This window comes from Parambassis ranga, chromosome 1 (genome assembly GCF_900634625.1).
Source record: "Parambassis ranga chromosome 1, fParRan2.1, whole genome shotgun sequence".
Classification (NCBI taxonomy): Eukaryota; Metazoa; Chordata; class Actinopteri; family Ambassidae; genus Parambassis; species Parambassis ranga.
Window position 1 is genome coordinate 15,444,012 of NC_041022.1, and position 20,309 is coordinate 15,464,320.

At 40.7% G+C, this 20,309-nt stretch overlaps 1 protein-coding gene across 1 annotated transcript in view; it reads left to right on the forward strand.

Annotated features, from left to right (window-relative positions):
• The first annotated feature begins 932 nt into the window (after window positions 1-932).
• nr3c2 (nuclear receptor subfamily 3, group C, member 2) overlaps window positions 933-20,309 on the forward strand; it is a 61,417-nt gene continuing 42,040 nt past the window's right edge. Inside the window, exons 1-2 of the mRNA XM_028400936.1 lie at window positions 933-1,310; window positions 2,630-4,456. Of these exons, the coding sequence (XP_028256737.1) occupies window positions 2,649-4,456 (1,808 nt within the window). The 5' untranslated portion in view covers window positions 933-1,310; window positions 2,630-2,648. The remainder of the gene's footprint in view (window positions 1,311-2,629; window positions 4,457-20,309) is intronic.

Here is a 20,309-nt window from a genome sequence, read left to right on the forward strand (position 1 = left end):
CAGAGATTAAACTGATTATTGGATGCTGCTGGAGGAAAACCAAAGTCTACACTAACATCAATGCTGTGCGAGATGGGCAGTAAAATGTAAATAACAGCTTAATCCAAATGATGGAGTCGCAAAGATTTTTGTTGATGTTGGTATCACAGATAAACACAGGCACATCGTATTTTGTCATGGACACTGATCTAATTATATTTTCTGGAAGTTACAGTATTTGATCCTGACCGTGTTTGATAGCTTTTGAACACTGATGCATTAGGTTGCTTTAAAATGCACTTTACTACAGAATATACACAGATGATAACATTTCTGTTTATAAGTTTGTTGGATGAACTACAGTTTGTTCGACTTTTGTTTTATTGTAGGTGTAAAACGGAGTCCTTCCTCACAGTTTGACATGAACTGGATTAAATGACACCTTGCCTTGACCACTGTGCTTTCTGAGCAGCTATAGAAATATTGCTCCACCTAGTGGAGGCAGTGATTATATTCTTACAGGTCTCATCACTGACTTGACTCCTCTCTTACAGTAGAATGGCTCTTCTCTCGGAGCTTTTAAACTCCATGTTTCCTCTTTTCATCTATATCCCTCTATGTCTGTGTGGGAGGAATGTGTTCAGAGGAGAAATTAAAAACATCATGAAGTAACTGTGATGGAGAGGCTGCAGTGAAAAGTGTTGCTAAAAACTTGCTGAGAATGTTATTTTAATGAAGAAAGTCTCATCCATGCCGTCAAATGAGAGTTTATATGAGCCAGCAGCGCAGACTGAGCACGGTGCCCTATTTCCAGACGGCTCTGTCTACCTGCGCGCTGAGCCCCTCCCTCCTTCTCCTCCTCCTCCTCCCCTGCGCCCCCCTCCCTCCCTCCGTGCCTCCCCCCTCCTCCTCGGAGTTTGTGTTGCACTCGTTGCAGTAGGAGGGTCCATGTGCACAGAATGACGTCGGTCTGACTGCAAGTCCAACCGACTCCTTCGTTTGTTTTTATTACTCTTTTTCATCCAGGGCCCAGAAACGCTAATCTGCAAAATTACGGCCATAATGTGAGATTATCCGGCGCTGTCGTCCGACCCATCGCTGTCGTTCGTCCTGTCAGGAGCAGCGGCTCGCTGTTGAGGATTACTAGTGATCATACGCAGTAGACTTCTCCAGAGCGTCTAGCTGTCAAACTGAAAACAATGTATTGGAAAGAGTAGGCAGAGCACATTTGTTGATATTTATTGACTTTGCTTTGCGTGTGTTTTTCTGTCCTCTGGATTACCGCTGCCCAGCAACACAGCCACCTGACAACTCTGAATGTCGTAATTAAGGTAAGGACGGACAGAGCTCACTGTTTGACCGTTCATTTTAATCCAGCGCTGTAATAATAACAATGACAACAAACTCTTTCACAGTTCAAGCAGATAAATACTGAACAGCTGCATCTCTGCTTCATTTACTGTGCAGGAGGAATCTAATAAGTTTCAAACGGGACCGTTAGCCCCCAGCTGTGTGTTCTTCATAATAAAAGTCGGCAAGAAGTTTAGCTACTTTATTATTATTAACTAAAACAATACCACAATATCCTTTTAAACATCATAGTAGATGTGATATTCCTGCACTTACCTGTCTGAACGTGGAGTGAAATGTCTTATCCTATCTGTTAATATGTGACTTAAATAATTCATTTTTTCCTCCTCCACTGCACTTAATCCTTCTTGTCATTTCCAAAAATACCACTTTAATACTACAAAAAATGACTTCAACTCTGAAAATATGGAGAAAGATCGTCTATTTCTTTTATTCTGCCAGCCGCAAAATGGAGAGATATGCAGAGCGTTGCATGTCCTACAGAAGGAGGGGAATTGCGGCATGAGCATGAGTGCAAATATCACGCTGACATCTGTTTTATTTTGCGTCTTTAGATTTAATTTTAGGCACATGTGCATCCGCATATTTTGCAGGACAACCTGACATAACTTTAACTCAGATATGTTGGATGCTCGGTAAAAGCCGTGAAGCCGTTCAAGTGAGTGCACCGCGGCGCGGAGAGTGGCTATGTACTGACACACCAAAACAAAGCGGCGCTTTAACCCCGCAATCTGTTGCCTTATTTGTTGCCAGTAATTTTTTTGCTTTAACACGTGACGAAGCCTAAAACAACATTTCAAGTTGTGTCGCAGCTATGTTGTGGCTGCAAGAGCAATAACTATTGAGTGACAGCTCTCCAGCCAATCCATGAATGGCCTGATGAAGCTGCTGGAGTTCAGGCTGAGATGTCCAATAGACGCGCAGCAGAGGTGGGAATTAAAAAAAAAAAAACCCAGGCGACGTCACGTAGCAGGATTAACCCTTTCAGTGCAGTTTTCTCCAACTTATTGCACTGTAGATCCCCCGAAGTGCAGCTGCAACGAGCTAAAAGGAGATTTTTATTAGATTTAGCGCGGGACAATGAGTGATTTGTCCTGTTATTCTTTCAAATTAACCCATTACAATAGAAACAGCAAAGCCCAGTAAAGGCCTGCTGTGCAGACATACATGTACCTATTGTAAAAAAAAAACCTTCTTTACATATTTATTTTGATTAATCAAAATATTGCTGAATATATAAGTTATATCACTCAGTGATAACTCTTTCTTTATTTCCCAGGAGAATCAATGAGCCAGCAATGGAGACCAAAAGATACCAAAGTTTCTTTGATGGAAATGACACAGAGAACAGATGGTCTCAGGTCCCCGGCACTATGGAGTATAGCTGCAGCACAGAGGATTCAAGTCTGACTGGCAGTGATATCCTGATGGACATAGTCAATGTCAGCTGCCCGGCTGGAAGCCCGGCCATTGACTGCAAAGACAACAATACAAAGAAACAGGAGCAGCCAATGCTCCGGCTCAGCCAGGCCCAGCCATTTGTTCTCCCGCACTTCAACAACTCTCTCCATGGTCATAAGCAGGAAATGGACTCCAAGGAGCTTTCCAAGACTGTGGCTGAGTCTATGGGCTTGTATATGAATGCTGCCAGGGAGGCAGACTTTGCTTTTAGTCAGCACGGAGGCAGTACGAGCCCAGGAAAGATGTTCCCAGTATGTGGACGGGCCCTGGAAGAGAACCAGTGTAGTCCCACAAAGAGTCCCAAGTTAAAGCCATTTGGTTTTCAGCAGCCAAGCACCACTCCGAGAGAACGCACCACTGGGACTCCAGTCAGCTCAGCATCCATGCTGGCCTCTTCTCTGTCCTGCAGTCCTCAGACCTCCAGCTCCATTTCCAGCCCAGGAGGCAGCAACAATATGGTGTCGTCTACCACCAGTCCTCCTACATGCTTTGGACCGCTGTGCTCATCCGTCAGCAGCCCTGTCAGCCAGACATCGTGTGCTGCGACTCTAGCCAACATCAAGCGCAGGAATTCAGTCACATGTAGCCCTGTGGAGTCCAGCACGGTGGGCACACCACCACTCACCAGCCCGCTCAATGTCATGAGGTCCCCCATGTCCAGCCCTCAGAGTATGAGCAGCGTGAGATCCCCTCCGTCCTGCAGCACTACATGTAATATTAGGTCATCTGTCTCCAGTCCCACAGGTGGCAGCTGCACTGGCACCTCTAACAACTGCAACACAGTGAGGCCCTCCATCTCTAGTCCGGCCACAGGGGGCACAATGGCTGTCAGCAGCCCACAGAACCCCTCCTCTGGTGGGTTTCCAGTGTCGAGTCCTGCTGGTGGACTCGGTTTGGTGCAGAATGATACCAACAGCCCAGAGGCAGCAGGGGTGACCACAGACACGGACTTCAAGAACTTTGAGTTTCCTAAAGTAGAGATGGTAGACGGAGAGTTGTTCAACGTGGGCTTAGACCAGATGGGCATGGTTAAGTACATTAAGAACGAACCTGGGACTGACTTCAGGAGCATGTGTTCAGGCAGCTCCAAGTGTGATGCAAGCAGCACACCCTTTATCACACAGATTAAGAGTGAGCCAAACAAAAGTGAGGGGTGTATGAATCAACAGCCCTACAGTGAGCAGTCACCATCTCTTGGTCTCTTCTCTGCATCTGAGACCACGTATCTGTCCCTGAGGAATAACATTGATGAGTACAGTCTATCTGGTATCTTAGGACCCCCTGTCTCCTCTATGAATGGGAGCTATGAGCCCGATGTGTTCTCCAACAATGTCCTGTCAAAGGGGGTTAAGCAGGAGACCAACGATGGCAGCTATTACCAAGAGAATAACAGCATGTCCACGTCCGCCATTGTTGGAGTTAATTCCGGTGGACACTCATTCCATTACCAGATTGGAGCGCAAGGAACAATGTCTTTCACACGGCATGATGTGAGGGACCAGTCCAACCCTTTGTTGAATCTAATTTCACCGGTAACGCAATTAATGGAGTCGTGGAAATCCCGGCCCGGCCTTTCGCAAGCGTCACTGGCAGCCAGAGGTGAAGGATACCCAGGTCAGAACTGCCTGGCGGACAGCATGTCAAGGTAAGGACAGTGAAGACGTCTCGCTGTGTCTGCTTTGATAAATATGTGTGCTGTAGTGAGCAGCAGTTATTATTTTCCCTAACTAATCCTTCTTCAGTGTACCTGTATAATAGCGCGTCTCTCTGGAGGATCCTGTAGATGGAGAGCCAGTTTGTTTCAGTCAGACTCATATTGGACGAGGGATTTTAGGGCGTTTGCCTTGAGAAGTGCAAAATAATAACAACAGCAGGGCTTGGGAAAGGCAGCGGGATGCTGGCTGGGGGAACAGGAATTAAAGGACGGGGTCCAGGTCATTGTTATATGAGCATGTGATGACAACATCACCTCCCTGTGTTCTACTGTAACACAGAGGCAAAGTTTACCTCTTATCAGCGCCCTGCGTGTATGTACAACAACACAATTCATTGGTCTGTTATTGAGAGGTCTAGCTAAGATCTTGTGTAATGCAAATAAGTGTTTTTATGGGCCCTGGGCCATTGGCAGCGTCATAAATTATGAATGATTGATCACATGCTTTTGTTGCCAAACTGATGAAATAAACAGTTGATTTTGTGAGGGTGGGGGCTGAAACAAAACAAACAGGCCAAAGGCAAAGAAAATCCATAATAGCCGCCAGTCTGGCAAAGTGGAACTTTGACACAGTTGCTGTGTTTCCAAAGAATTCTGGTGTCCTAGTTGCGTTTTGTAGGAACTAAATAATCAACAAAATTAATAACAGTGATTTTCAGAACCACACTCCAGTGAAAGGTGCTTCTCTTTATTTGCAGTGGATCAGATTTGTTTGTGGTCCTGTGTATTTGCATGTAGTTTCAGTGATTTTTTTAGTTTTAAATAATAGGGTGGTGTAATTAAAAACATGTTGATATCATCTGTTTTGCATGGGATGCCATAAATTCGGTTTATATGAGCTGGAACAACGATGCACTAAACAAAATCATAAATGACTTCCTGCCTACTCGAATTGCTTTTGATAAAAATCAGACACTCGCAAGTACGTCTGCAGGGATTTTGACGTGCGCCACCCTGCTGTGTTTGACAGAGACTTGACCATGACAAGTCCAAACTGAGTTTTAGGCTGTGATGTTGCACAGAATCATAAAATGGAATTTATTAGATCAAAAGTTTCCCTGATTGAATTTGTAAAAACTGACTTTGCAGATCTCACTGATTGTTCTGCCATTTTCAATTGTCATTCAGCTTGCAGGGAGCTTTCGGAAAAAATATCAGTTTATTACAGCATTTGGTTTATTTACTCAGGTCATCACTAGAAAACTGATTTACTGTAGCTAATAAATGTAATGTAAAACATTGCTCCTGCTTCTGATGGCTTGCTGCTTCATATTTTATGTTTGTTATGATACTGCTATATATATATTTTACTGTGTGATGTGTGGTCTGATTTGATCACATTGAACTAGTTTTGCTGTTATCAAGATAAATTCTTGAGGGGCACATTAGATTGATTGCCCTCGTGTTTGCCACACTCTCCTGTGTGCCTGCTCCTATATACACCTATATATATATCTTTATTTATATATATCTCACCAATAGATTTACACATATTAACTTCATTTTTTATTCTTTGTTTGACATGTTTATTCAGCTATGTATGTACAGTGCTCACTTGTCTAGAGAGTGGATACTCCGTCTGTGTGTTTGTGCATGTGCTATAACAAGGCTTGCAGCTCTGAGGAGGCTGATACAGCCCCGTTACCTTGGAGGCGACCCATATGGCAGGAGCCAAAGCGATGTTGACGGGATCACTGCCACCTTGGTCCTAATGAGATCCAGCTTAGTCCTAATGTCAGACAGGATGACAGTAAGAGGTGGGCCACATGGCAGCCAGCCAGCCAGCCAGGCAGAAAGCAGACAGACACAAACACAAATATACATTCAGTGCATATACATATATACATACCGAAAGGTATAATGCAAGAACATGTTTTCAGAGGTAGCTGCCTACTTCTAGTGTCCTGTTACAGTAGTAGTATGCTATTGATTGACAGCTATACTCAGGCACAGGTTTATTGTATCCTGCACTGAAATTTAAAAATGGGCTGCAGGAAATCTGTGCCACCGTCCAGCTCTGGACACATTACATGGTGCCTGTGGCCAAAATTTTTATAGACAAAAATGTTACGTAACCATTAAAAAGCACAACTAAAACTCTTTGATCCGCTGAAGCCTTGGATGACAGAGTGTTAAATCCCTTGGCCCTTTTTTTCTCTCTTTGGTTTCCTCTGTAAATGGTTTTAATTAAAAATGGCTGCTCATCTGAGCAGTGTGGATTACTTTGTACAAAATGTTTTAACATAGATTCACAAGAGGAAAAAGGGAAAAACAAAAAGTCCATGAACTGTTTATTAAATCTGAACATAATATTAAGACAAACTAGGAAGCCCAATTGGAGAATTGAATGTAATTAGACCTATGGATGCTAAGAGCTTTTTTTCCATATATTTCATTTATCATAATAATATTTTTTCCTTTCCTTTAAATATTTTTTTTCAAAAGCACTGAACTCCAGTTAATATAATATATAAATATGGAAATTATCATAAAATGACCTACATTAGGGGGCTGGATTATGTTAGCTTGCTGCCTAAATCTCCAAATCTCTTTTCACCCTATTTAGGGCATTTTTGTGTTGCTCTACACAGTGATGTTTCACCACATCGAAATCTTGTTGCCCTCTAACCTTATAATTTACAATCTGACGAATAGTAAAAGCTAAAATTACAATAATGTACCCTTTAGAATCTATGTAAGCTCTCATTAAAAGATTACTACAGCCATAGGAAAAGTAGCACCTATAGGGGTTTTTCTTCCTTGTAGCCAGTTTGTGCAGATCGACAGAGTGCCCATCACCAGATTCATGCAGAGAGAATGCTTTAGACTGGACTCTGGCCAACTCTCAATGTTCTGCAGAGGGATGAAAAGGCATACTCCTGAGAGCACACTAATAAGGCTTTAATTGTATGTTCCTCCACTAAATTAATGGATGGAAATGATTTGATTAATTCAGACACTGCTGGATACTAATATCCAATTAAATCCCAACACCAGGCATGCACAGGGGCTTCCAGTGCATTATGGGTTCTTGACTATAAAGCGGACAGCTGCTTCTTTGGGTAGTGGGAAGGATGTTCCAGGTGAAGGTGTTGGGGGATTGGCTGTGGGTCTGTGGCAAATCTGTCATCCTAGGTGTTTTAATTATGTGCATTCTCATGTGTGCTGTTGAATATTTAATTACACAGTAGTAATTAAGTGCAGAATATGATCATTTAATTGTGCTAAATATCCTCTAAAGCACACATGCTGACAAAGTTCTAGTAACAGGTTCATGCTTTTGTAGCATTAGTGTTGCTCTTCTTTCACCATGCGGTCCAATGAAATTTACATGATTGCCATGTCACTCAGTGTGTATAGAAATTTCTGTTCATGACATCTTAAGTGCAGACCTGACAGTCAGTGAACATGAGTCAGTTTAGGAAATCAGGGACGTGATGTGAGTAGACTGATGGTTCTATGCTGGATAGACGTTCTATCCAGCATAGAACCATCTAAAAACATCTATTGTTAGTAAATGTAAAGATACTACAATATAAGACACCATGAATGGAAAGAACTGTTGACATTCAGTGTATAAATTGGAGCAGTATGATGTTCATGTTCTTTCATATTCATATATATAGTGTGTGAAGAATTAATCAATATGAGTTTATCAATATTTTAAAATTCATTCAAGCAGTTAGGTGGTATCAGACAAGATGCCAAGACGAAGAGGGCAAGTGTGATAAGCTGTTCACATCAGAGGCACATGCTGGTAGAATGTAAATCTGCTCCTCTGCTCTACACAGAGTTAACAACTCCACATGTGCTGTAGTATGTTCCCTTCATGATTAGAGATATTTTTTCAAATTACAAAATGGATGCATCAGCTGTCTGCATCTTTTGCTTTCTTTTAAAGAATTTTTTCCTCGGGGATAAATAAAGGATTCTGATTCTGATTCTGATTCTCTTTGACAAAGATATCATATAGACGGGCTAGAGATGATTATATGGAAAAAAAAGAGAATTGAAACACTAGCTAAGAGAGAGAGAGGGCCAGGAAAATTAAAAGGATTGGCAAGCATAGGATACATATTTCATCATTTTTAGTTATCAGATTATTTTTTTTTAGCGTTCTTGCCAGAATCACTTTAAATGCTGCTGCAGCTCACGTCCTGAACAACCCAGCATGGGCGCAAAAAAGGGAGAAGGTGGCGTCTAGTGTCAGTTTTGCTTGCTGTCTAAATGCAAAATAAGAAATCTACAGGCCTTGAAATAATGAGGAGAAAAATGTTAGGAAGAATTTATCTCAGCCAGTTATTATAATATATAAAATATGCAAGTATGTAATATGACTTTTTTTTTATTAAGCCAGAGTAGCATGAGTGTGAATGGATTAGAAGTATGATACTGTTGCTCATACTGAAAAGAACACTGCTTATGTAGTGAGTAAACACTGTGTGCATGTATATTTATGTAATTCTCAGGCTCACAGACGTATTTTTGAAGCCATTTTTTCTTCTGTTGGTAACTAAGGTTCATAACTACAGTATGCACTGCAAATGATTATTTGTTAGTTCTGGAAAATAAATGAATTACAGAATAGAAAGACAACAAAAAACAAGTAATACACTGAACCAACAAGGATCAAGGTAGTTATTTTGCGTCTTGTGGGCAGCCCATCACAGGTTGGTGTGGGTGGACTGGAGGCTGTGTAATGCAGAGTAGAGAGGCTGCATTCAAGGTATGAATAGTAATAGTTGGCCCAAGTGGTAAAAATTCTACTGTCTGCACTTCTTAAAATCTAAAAATGTATTCATATAAATGGATTCCTGCTGAGGATAAATGTTCTGTGTGAGGGATTTTAGCAATCTGTGAAAATGTGTTTTATGAAGCCTTTCGGGTTCGTATGGGTTCTGAAGCAGAGGCAAAGGACTTGTGCAGATATTGTATAGAGATCGATCATAAACTGATAAATGTTCAGGAATGATGTCGTTGCTCTAGAGCTTATTAGACACTGTACAGTGCTCTTTTAGAGAAGCAGCATAATACTATGATATATGAAGTAATGCCATCACAAATTCATGCCACTCTGCACATATTATGAGTAGCACGTCTTCTTATTTGACACTTTTTTCATGTGTCACTATATGGTGCAAAAATGACACACTATATCAATAAAGGTTGTAAAAATACACATTATTACACACATATGCAAAAAGCTGCAAACATCAACGTCCACTTGGTAGGCTTACCGGTAATCTGCGTCTCACCCAGCAACAGACATGAACTGATATTGTGGATATTCACCAGTCTGGTCAGAATCACTGATAGGACTCATAACCTGAAGCCCTGTCAATGCAGACTAAAAAATCTAAGTGGTAGTCACTTCTGGACACTGAAGATGTAGAGTTGCTGAGAACTTCTTCTGATTCCAAGGCATTATTGTTTCAGTACCCTCACAGCCAAGTGTTACGCCTTGCTGTGCAGCAGTTCCTCTCAGTTATCAGCTGTCCCTTGTGTGGTTTTCCAGGCCTCAGACACTTTTTTAGCAGGCAGCTATACATATGTACATTACTTGACTAGGACCAAACAGAGCTGAAAACAGAGTCAAAATATTAGCTTCATCAATAAAATGCTCTTGTTGGTCTGTAAATCTTAAATAAACAGGCATGTTCACCACAGCAACTTTATAAGGTGATAATATGGCAATGTTGTGTTTACAACTTGTTGTGCTGCCCAAAATCTATTTGTGCAGTTTTAAAATGTAGAGGGGGGAATTCTAGCCTCTGTCAGCCATTGAGGTTCTGAGGTAGATTCAGTTCTACAAGTTGTCAAATTCATAATTACACTGTACAAATGTTGTGTGATTTAAAAAAGGAGAATAATATGCTTTAGTGCAGTACATAAGATATATTGTAAATATCCAATGTTATCTCAACAGGTATAGTTGTGAGGGCACAAAGTCAGCATTTTTTTCAGCATTATGAATGGATTTCTTTTTTTTCCCTACGTTGTGCGATTAGAGCGTAGGAGTAAATGCTTACAGTGGATGCAATCTTTTTAAAAGAACCAACATGATAGTGTGCAGCATCGTGATCAGATGCTTTTGTTGCATGGAAGAGAAACCATGTTAAAAGTCCCCGCTCAGCCTCTCCCACACAGAGCCGTGAACACACACACACAGACACACACATACGTACACAACAGCCGCCATGGCCGCCAACAACAAGAACAACAGCACACATTCTAGGCCGGACTTGACACTCCAATAAAAAGTGTGGTTACTGCTGGCCAAGGCTCCTGGGATTTGAATGCTTGTCTTGTCCTCATTTGAACTTCTTCCTGAAATACAGTCTGGTGACCAAGGGCCAGATTTCCGCTAGGCCAGGCCTGTAGTTGGAGACCTACTCTCTATTACCTACCGCTGACATTCCCTTCTGTTGTTAGGGTTATTAACAAACTGCATAAAGGAGGCGGAAACTGAATACCAGAGCTGCAACAAAGCATAGTGCATGCCTCTGTGTGTTGATGAATGCCCTGATTTTTATGGCCTGCTGCTGTGTGAATCGCTGTAGCTGAATGGAAGTCTTTTGTGCACCAAGTACTTTGTTTACCTAGCATGCAAGGAGTCTCAGAGATTTCTCACAAGTGGTCTTAAAGATCTCCAGAGTCATGAAGCTTTGTAGGTTGGATGTGTGTACAGTACAGTAGTACAGAGCACAGTGCACAGAAGAGCATTACAAATATTCACTGGACATAAGAGCCTTTTTGTGTGTGTAATTAATATGTGTAATTCATTGGTTCATGCAGAGCTATTAAACATCAATGAGATCTATACTTCATTTTTGGTGGAAAGGACAGAGAGAATCCATCACGACTGACTCTCTCAGTATATTGTTGTTGTCTTCCTCTTGTGGACTCGTATACTTCACTGAGCAAACAAGGCATGCCTTGATCATGCATGTTTAATTAGAGCTTGCCCCAAGTATTCATGCCAAAGTGCTTACGTTTAAGCACGGTGTTTGTCTCGTCAGTTCCTCCATGGAAAGGATGCTATAAAGGAAGACACTTCCAAAAAAAATGTTAATTGTTCAGCTTGAAAGGTTCCCAAACTAGGTCATGCATAGTTGGCTCAAATAAAGTGAAAGGGTGTGTGTTTGTGTGTTGTGAGGGGGGGACCGGGGACTTTTACATAAGACTTTCATTCTTCCTGAAATAAAAACACACACACACAGCAGTGTCCACACTTTTACATCAGCAAAACCTATGATTTTAAAAGAGTACAACCTTAATAATGCTCTTAATAACTTTACATTTATAAAACGTATGAACGATGTGTTTAATAAATTGAAGACTGTGAATGAAGGTTTTGCCTTCGTCTAAAGGAGGAATTTGTTGGTAGTTATTTTTAAAAGGTTCACAAACAGCCATCACCAACAGCTGTAGGCGAGTCTGCTCTGGATTGTTCTGTTGTAGTCGTAGCATCATAACCATCCATTGCACAGTAGCACCAGATAAGCCCGTTGTTGTGCAGTGACTAAGAAGTGACCTCTGTGGCTAAAATATTATAGTTCACCCTGCAGCCTCTAGGGGCTGGCTCTAAAAGTGAGTCAAAATGGCCAACTTTACTGCAGAAAGAAACATGTACAACAACAGTTTTGGTCACTAGTAGTAATAGCTGTGTGTGTCAAATGATGCATCAGTATTGGCACAACCCCTTTGAGTGACAGGGGCCGAGTGTGAGCTTCCTGCCAGCCTGACTAGGCCTAAAGTCAATGTTTATTCTGCAATGACATTCAATACAATAAAACATGATCTGGTAATGTATTATGTGTATATGTGTATATATCTGTGTCAATCACTAAAATTGTTATGACTCAGTTAAAACCTTTATGAACCGTCCCTTGAAAAATGTGCTGTCCTACATGTTTGAAAGGCAGAGAGACACCTGTTCATGTTCACACGTGTTTTTGCCTTTAAAGTGTCATGACCTAGATAGCGTACAGGCAGGACATCTCTGCTACTGCTGCAGGAAAAGAAACACTACTGTACATGATTTGTGTGTGTGTGTGTGTGTGTGTCCTTTGTCAAGCATTTAGAATCCATAAAAAGACTGTCCCACAGAATCCCTGCTATACAGGATCTGGCTTCTCTGTGCACACAAATCATGCATGTAGCCCTTTGTCACCATATGGTACACTGACCCAGAAGGTAAAAGGAAGCTTCTAAGTATCAAATAACAGCTCAAATATAAAGATACTATATCATAACAGAACCTGTTGCTGGAGAGGGAAGGTGCTCGTCTGATGCTGCAAAAAGCGTAAACGTGTTTGTCAGGAAATGCAATAAGATCTCTTCTTCCAGGAGGGAGAAGAAAAGCCATAATTCAATGGATGTCAAAGGGTCAGCGTTCAAATTACACACATAAACAAAACAAAAAAAACATTTTCCCCCTTTCTTTACCTAAGACAGGTAGTTCTAGTTCCTATATCAATTGGAGACCAGAATCTTTTGTGGATTACAACGTCAAACTCTGTTTACCTTCACTGTCCTATGACAGCTGTGAAAAACGGGAGGAAAGTTTTTGGTAATAATAGAGGTGTGTGTGTGTGCGTGTAGAAGTGTTTTGTAAATGTAGTGTGTGTAATTGTCTGGTTGGGTCTGGACATGTTGGAGACGCTTGTTGCAGAAGGAGATTTTTTTTTCTCATATCCCGTTTTAAAGTGGTCAAACTGAAAAGGACAATGATATGAGTCCGCAGCAGGACACAAAGGACAAAAAACAAAGGAGCACGGGACATAAAACTAGTCAGTAGCAGTTTTAACCTTCAGCCCTCCCTCCACTTCAGTTTGTAGATCCATACACTGTCACTGTCATGTGGGAAAGGGTCCTTATATTTTATTGAAGAGCTGTTGTGCTATACATGCCTGCAATTGAACTGGCTCAACAAGAGCGTATGCACAACTGTGCATGAGTGTTTGGAAGACAAAAATTAGCTAGACTCTTGACTGTTAATGTCTATGTCCTCGGCGTTGCCCCTGTAGAGTTTACCGCGCTGTACCTGGCATAGACAAACATTCAGTGTCTGCTTTTTGTTTGACCAGCCTTCCTCTGACTTGGCTGCAGCTGCCTGTTTCACTCTGCTCTGAAAAGAAGACGTTCTAGGGCTTCTTTGGGTTTTGACTGCTAAGCAGGAGCTTTCTCTTTTATTCAGTATCTTGCTCAGCTGCTGGACCTTGGAGAAATTGAAAGAAGCTGACTCACCATTATACTGTACCGTTAGACTCTGCAAAGTAAAGGAGGCAAAGAGAGCATGCATACCTTGATGTTATTGTTTGTCTAACCGCATGCGGGCACACAGACAGGCGTCTGCCTTGTTGTGGTTTTTGTATCATTAGGATAATAAAAGAGAGACAGCGAGGAATGTCATGTGATGACATCAACCAATCTGCAGCATTCCTTTGGTCTTCCAGTGTCGCTGTAATACTTTAATTATCTTTTAATTGTGTAACATACATTATAATGAAAATAATTGTGTTCATTGTGTCAGTATTAGTAGTGCCAGCGAAAATGTGACTATGTTTTACCAAATGACATTAGTAGGCTACATTTAAGACCTGTTTTTTTCTGGGTCACTGGTGGAGAAGGATGTTATCCCTGCTAGTGTGAACGTAGCTTACATGCCTTAAGTCCCTTCTTCATTCCTGTTTTATGGCAGCCAGTCGCTCCACGGCCACTGACACATGAACCTTGTGGTATTTCAGGCTTCCCGGGGAGGACGTTCCATACGAACACTTTGATGCTGATACTGCTTCAGCTGCCTGTTTGACAGGTAGTGTGGATGAGTTGATTGTTGGTCTGACTGGAATGTGTCAGGGGCCATAGTAGAGCACTGACATATTAGTGAAGCAGTAAAACACAGCGATTTCATTATGTGCGCTGACACACATGCAGAGCCCATTAATCACCAGCATTCTATAGCAGACACATTTATGTCAGTGTGTGCACGTAGCATTTAGGATATGCAGCCAGAATGAAAAGTTTTTAAGAGTCACTAATGAACTGTAAGAGTCACTAATGAATTAAAAACATATTTATTTTGAATTAATAATCATAATAGTCGTGGTTAAATTGACCTATAATGTAAACAAATTGGTGGTAAACGGTCCCTTTTTAAAGGTAACTTAATGAGGATGATGATTATTAACCACTGACCCAGGCAAATTGCACATATAGATGAAAGGTTTGACCATGATGTATCATGTCTCATGATCAGATCAGGTCCAGGCTCCATTTTGTTGTTGTATTCTCTTGGCCTTAGCATTAGCTATTAGCGCTCCCATTTGCGAGTTCTATTAGAAAACTTTTCACCACCTTTTTGTCTGTGTGAACAAAGGTGTATGCTCATTTCATACAATTTAAATAAGGGCCAAACACTCAGAAGTGTTTCAAGGGGTGATTTCCCCTTAGTGATTACACTGGAGAGGTGCCAACAACCGAACAGAAGAAAATTACCATATTGTAGCAAGTGAGAGAGAACCTGTTAAAAAAGTACACTGCTTTATGTGTGTTTGTTTGCTCCAGAGAGAAAGCATGTGAGTGTGTGCGTGTGTGTGTATAGACACACAAGGAAAGAAAGGCAGTTGTAGAGTTGAATATTTTATTGTGCTGTAGTGTTTAAAGCAAGTCCTTGTAATTCTTTAGTATAAAAAAATAACACTTCTTAAAGCACTTGTAAGGAGCAGTTGTGTGGGAAGTTAGAAAGCTGGAGTATATTACTCAACAGGATCTTTTTGCTTCTGGCAGGATTAATAAATTAGTCCTCAACATACTATTTTTACTAAAAATAACAAGACTTAAATAAGATGCAGAAGCAGGGCGAATCCAACACTATTGTCGCTTTAGCTGGATGCACAGCATCCCCTTGACTGATTTAAAGGGCTACACTGAAAATCTGTAGTGTACACAGCGCACTACATGCAAGAATTCAATCAGAATACAAACAAAGAACATTTTACAGTGAGCAAACAGACCAACAGACAGCACACAACAAATGGATTAATTAAATAAAGTCATCAATTATCAGGTAGTCAAGCTTGATGAGCTTACAGGGAATAGTAGTTTGCTGTTTGACGACACAGTTCAGTTCCGTTCAGGCGTGCATTTTATAGTAGTGTCAATGTTACTGCATGTCAAAGGTTAAATATTTTCGTATATATTATATATCAGCTGAAATATTAATAACCAGACACCCTACAGGTTATATTGCAGACACTGTATATCACAAGACGACTATTTTCTTTAGGTCCAGTTCAATTGTATCTAAGTCTAAGTCATCAGATGATGATTCATAAACCTGGCTGTTTTAAAAAGCACACACACCGTTCCCAGAGTCCCTAGATGACTTTCAAGACAAAACGCTGAGTCAAATGCTCTGTCTGCTGAATCACGTTTCAACCGCCCTCAGTGCCACTCACCCCCCCAACCAGATTAATGGTGTTGAAAATGAGGGCACATCACATATGTTGATGTGTTGGGAGAGGCAGTGGCTTCAGCAGATACAGCCCCAAGGCCCAACCACTGTACTGGCTGCTGTATATACAGGCTCCTTCCTGCAGTTAAAAGATTTGAATAATTACTATGAAAAGAGGTTCAGTGAGGACTGACAGCAGCGTGGTGTTTATTTATGGCTTTACAGTCCTCCTGCTGTCTGACATATATTCAAGGATGATTTACAAGTGTCCATCCGCAGGTCAGAGAGGATTTAATCAGCCCCATATTCAAAGTGTGGCCATTTTGGACCCATCTTTCCTGTCTCTTTGTGGCTTTTAACAAACATCTGTGGGCTGCATGATTTAGTTATTTCCCCTCAGTGGGCTTTCTTTGGTTTCAGTCCCCTTGTGGCTCCCTTTGGGGTGCGCACACACACACAAATAGACACACATGCATAAATGCACATTTGTAAACAACCACAGCTGCTTAGTGGACATGTTAATATTTCAGTGTGGCTTCTTTTATGTATTATCTGCAGTTTGTTTCATCAGAACTTGCGATTTAAAAAAAAAAAAGTAGCAAAAATTGGAAGTTGAACAATGCCATTAAGAATAAATGGTGTATATTCAGCATGGGTAAATTCCTAATATGGCTGAAGTAATTATATTGTGTGCATAGAGGCTTCAACCTAATCAGATAGATGCAGGTAATCTGTGTTTGTAACTGAAATAACAGCAGGTAATTATGTTCTTTCAGACTGCTGTGTAACACAAAAAAAACTGGAGCTGAAACTGGACCCTAATGTAGGAATGTCCACACAAACCTACAACTTCCAGTACTGTTCGACCATGAGCTCCACGAAACACAGTGAATGCATGACAACGGATTTCTTTTTTTAGATTGCTTCGATCTATTTTGAGAGATGGGTAATGATACAGGACAGACACTGAAGGACATTCAAACCTGTCAACTCCTCTTCCTTCACACCTCATTGGTCAGAGGGAAGATGGCATTGATGAAAGGTCGTGGTGACTCTGATTAAAAGAGAATATATTCGGCTAATCCGGAGACAGTGCAGGGTAACTCCTACTCCCACTGTCCATGGATGGATCGGGTAATTGATCTGATCTGTCCTCACTCGGTTGCTTTTATTCTGCCTCTAGAGTCTGTTAACCCTGCAGTGCATTAAAATGAGATTAGGATCTTGTACATAAAGACGTGTGCTACAGAGGGGTTAAAATGTGTCAGTGTGTTGCTCGAGGTAGAAGAAGGAGGAATAAAGCCATCTTTATTCCACTGGATCAAAAGTATGGATGAAGTTGACTACTTCAAGAAATAATACTTCAGTATGCTAATGTTGTTCTGGGGCACTTTTTCACTTCTGCAACACTGACATAACACTTAGTTTAATACTGAGAAAATGGAGGTGTAAGCTAACAGGTTTTGATTTATAGTATACTATCACTTTGGAGGCATATGACACAATGTAGGTGCAACAAATGCTGACAACCTTAAGCTAACAAAAAAATGTACAAGTAGAGAGAGAGAGGCTTGTGCTGGAAGCAAAGACAATCTCATGTTTGTATAGGATCTCAGTATATAGACATGTTTATGTAAGATAGTGCTTTACAGGATCTTTGCCTTTCCACTGGAAGCCAATGTAGAATCAAAGGAATCTCTCTCCCAAGGCTCATTTTACACTCTGTGTTTTTTACATAAAATCACATTCTTGAGCAAAATATCATCATTTATATCGCTGTAACAGTCCTCCGGATGCTTGATACCATTCAGTGTGTTGGTTTGCTGAATGGAGCCCTTTTGTTTTGGACATAGAAAAGCCAAACAGAGCTAAAAAACATACAAAACAAAACAATGGAAATCAAAATCCTTAAAAAACAAAGCAGGAACAAAATGGCTCACCTGCTCTGACCATTGACAGCTGAACTTAAAGATGTGTGTGATCAAGCCTTCATGTTGGGAGTGGGAATGTGTTTTATGAGTTTAAAAAAATGAACTTAAAATTGTCATTGGTCAGTGTTGCTTTTATAAAGAGAGCTCATTTATGTATGTCAGTGACAGGAGGGACAGGTTGAGTCTGTTTACACAGAGTTCGCTGAACATGACCTTTTTAATGTAGACAACTGGGTCACTTATTCAACGTTTACTGAGCTGACTTCAAAGTAAACAACTTGTTAAGGAATAGGTATGATTTAAGGTGACCAAGATTTTCTTGAGTAGATTACAGTCTGGGGATTGTGAGTCTTAACAATCTAAATATAGTATGTTAGAGTCATTTCTTTGTGTTTACTATTGCTGTTACACACATTTTTAAACTGACTGTATGAACCGATACAAGCTGTTTTTGTTAGTTATGGTCTGTTAAGGTGTAAAAGCAATAATGTAGATTAAAGAACCTCATTAAAATATATTACTTATTACATTACCCACTCAGTGTGTGCCAAGTGGGCTATATATAGGCTACACAGAGAATTGGCTAAAAATTAAAACCAATTAAAATGTTAAATAAGCCCTCACTTGTCATTTATTACAGAATCCACATAAACCTGAAGGAAGTGCAGGGATATTGTCTCATTATGTCATTGTCCTTCTGAGAATCTGAGATTTACAGTAACAAGAAAACCGAGAGCAGCAGAGATGAGAGAAGCAGAGCAGCACGAGAATGGACAGACAGGGAAAGACGATCAGCGATAAGCAGGAAGAGGATCAAAAGGGCAGAGAAAGAGGGCACCTTTCAATTTATTCTATATTGTTCATTGCAGATGGTAGATTTTAGAGCGGAAAGTCTCAATAAAGTACCACATGACCATAATTAATCCCACACATCAAACCACACCTCACTGAACTTATCCTCGTCTTTTTAATTACGAAAAAGCAAACGAATTGTGCATTGTAATAATCACAGCATTGTGTTTGAAGGGATGGAACATGGACGTCTCACTGTGTTCTACAAATGATTACAGTTTAATAAAAGGAGTCAGTTCAAATAGACTGAATGAGTTGCTTTTTTTAGTAGCATCAATAAAGAAGCATTAAGCCGTGGACGGTATATTGTTTACTTTAAACTGCAACGGGAAATACCCTTTACAGTGCATGCCTGGAGGGAGAAAGGCAAACAAAGTCTCTTGCCCTTCCTGTCATCTTTTCCTATTGGCTGGTAGCCAGTGAGTTGGGAGACATTGCCACTAAGTGTATGCATCAAACTGTAAACAGTCTGTCTATCTGTCTGTCACTCAAGGTGAGGCATTAGAGGACAAGATTTTATTTTATTTTGACATTTATGAGCTAAAAAAACATATTCAGGCATATGGATGTGTAACAGTGTAGGAGAAAAGGTATTTTAATAATGTTTTATCATCAAGTCTGACGTCTCGTAATGCCATCAGAGACAGAGAGAGACAAGAAAGAAAGGGATGCTGCTGGCCTGCACATTGAACACAGTTCAGAGAAGTGACTCTGCTGCCTGGAAAGGAAGAGTGAGTAGACAGACCAGACAAAGTTGGCAGGAAGAGTGAGCTCGCACAAGAATGTAGAGGTTTGTTCCAAAATCAATGCAGCCTACTAATATTTGATTCTCCAAAAAAATGAGGCTTCCATTGGCAGACACAACGCACACACACCAACTGTGAACCCTTTTAATGTAGATGTCCTTCATACTACAATGAAAAAAGTAATCTGACACCTCATTTTGTTGTAGCACACCTTCAGTGGAACAATCAAGTGTGTATTGTAGCTTTTATTGTGAAATGCTACAACAACAAACTCAAGTGCACCTGTTAACACAATGTGTAATAGAAGGAAGGAGCCTATCTCAGACTTACTGCCACACACTTTAATCATTGCATAACCACATTTTTTCCTGGAGAGTTGACCAAAACATATGATATGTGGTGATGTGGGTGTAGTTTGATGCCTCAATGATGCTCTGTGAAAAAAAGATTCTTATCACTATTATATTATTTGACTGAAGTAGTTCTTCCTTATCTGTCTTGGATTCAGAAATAACCTGCATGACTATAAATACCAGATTTGACACTTTAAGATACGATAAAGAATTTATGTGTTTCTCCATGTGTTTATGTGGGTGGGACCTGTCACCATGGTAACCAAAAATGGCAATGGCCCTTAATCAGTAGTGTGTAATGACGATACAACATTAACCATGAGTTTAGAGCAGCAGTATCAACATTAACCCCTGACCTCCTGGGTAAAAGTCCACTGCCAGGTTTGTGCCACCACTGACCTCTATCACCGACCTCTTAACAGCAAACCAGTCCCATGACCAGAT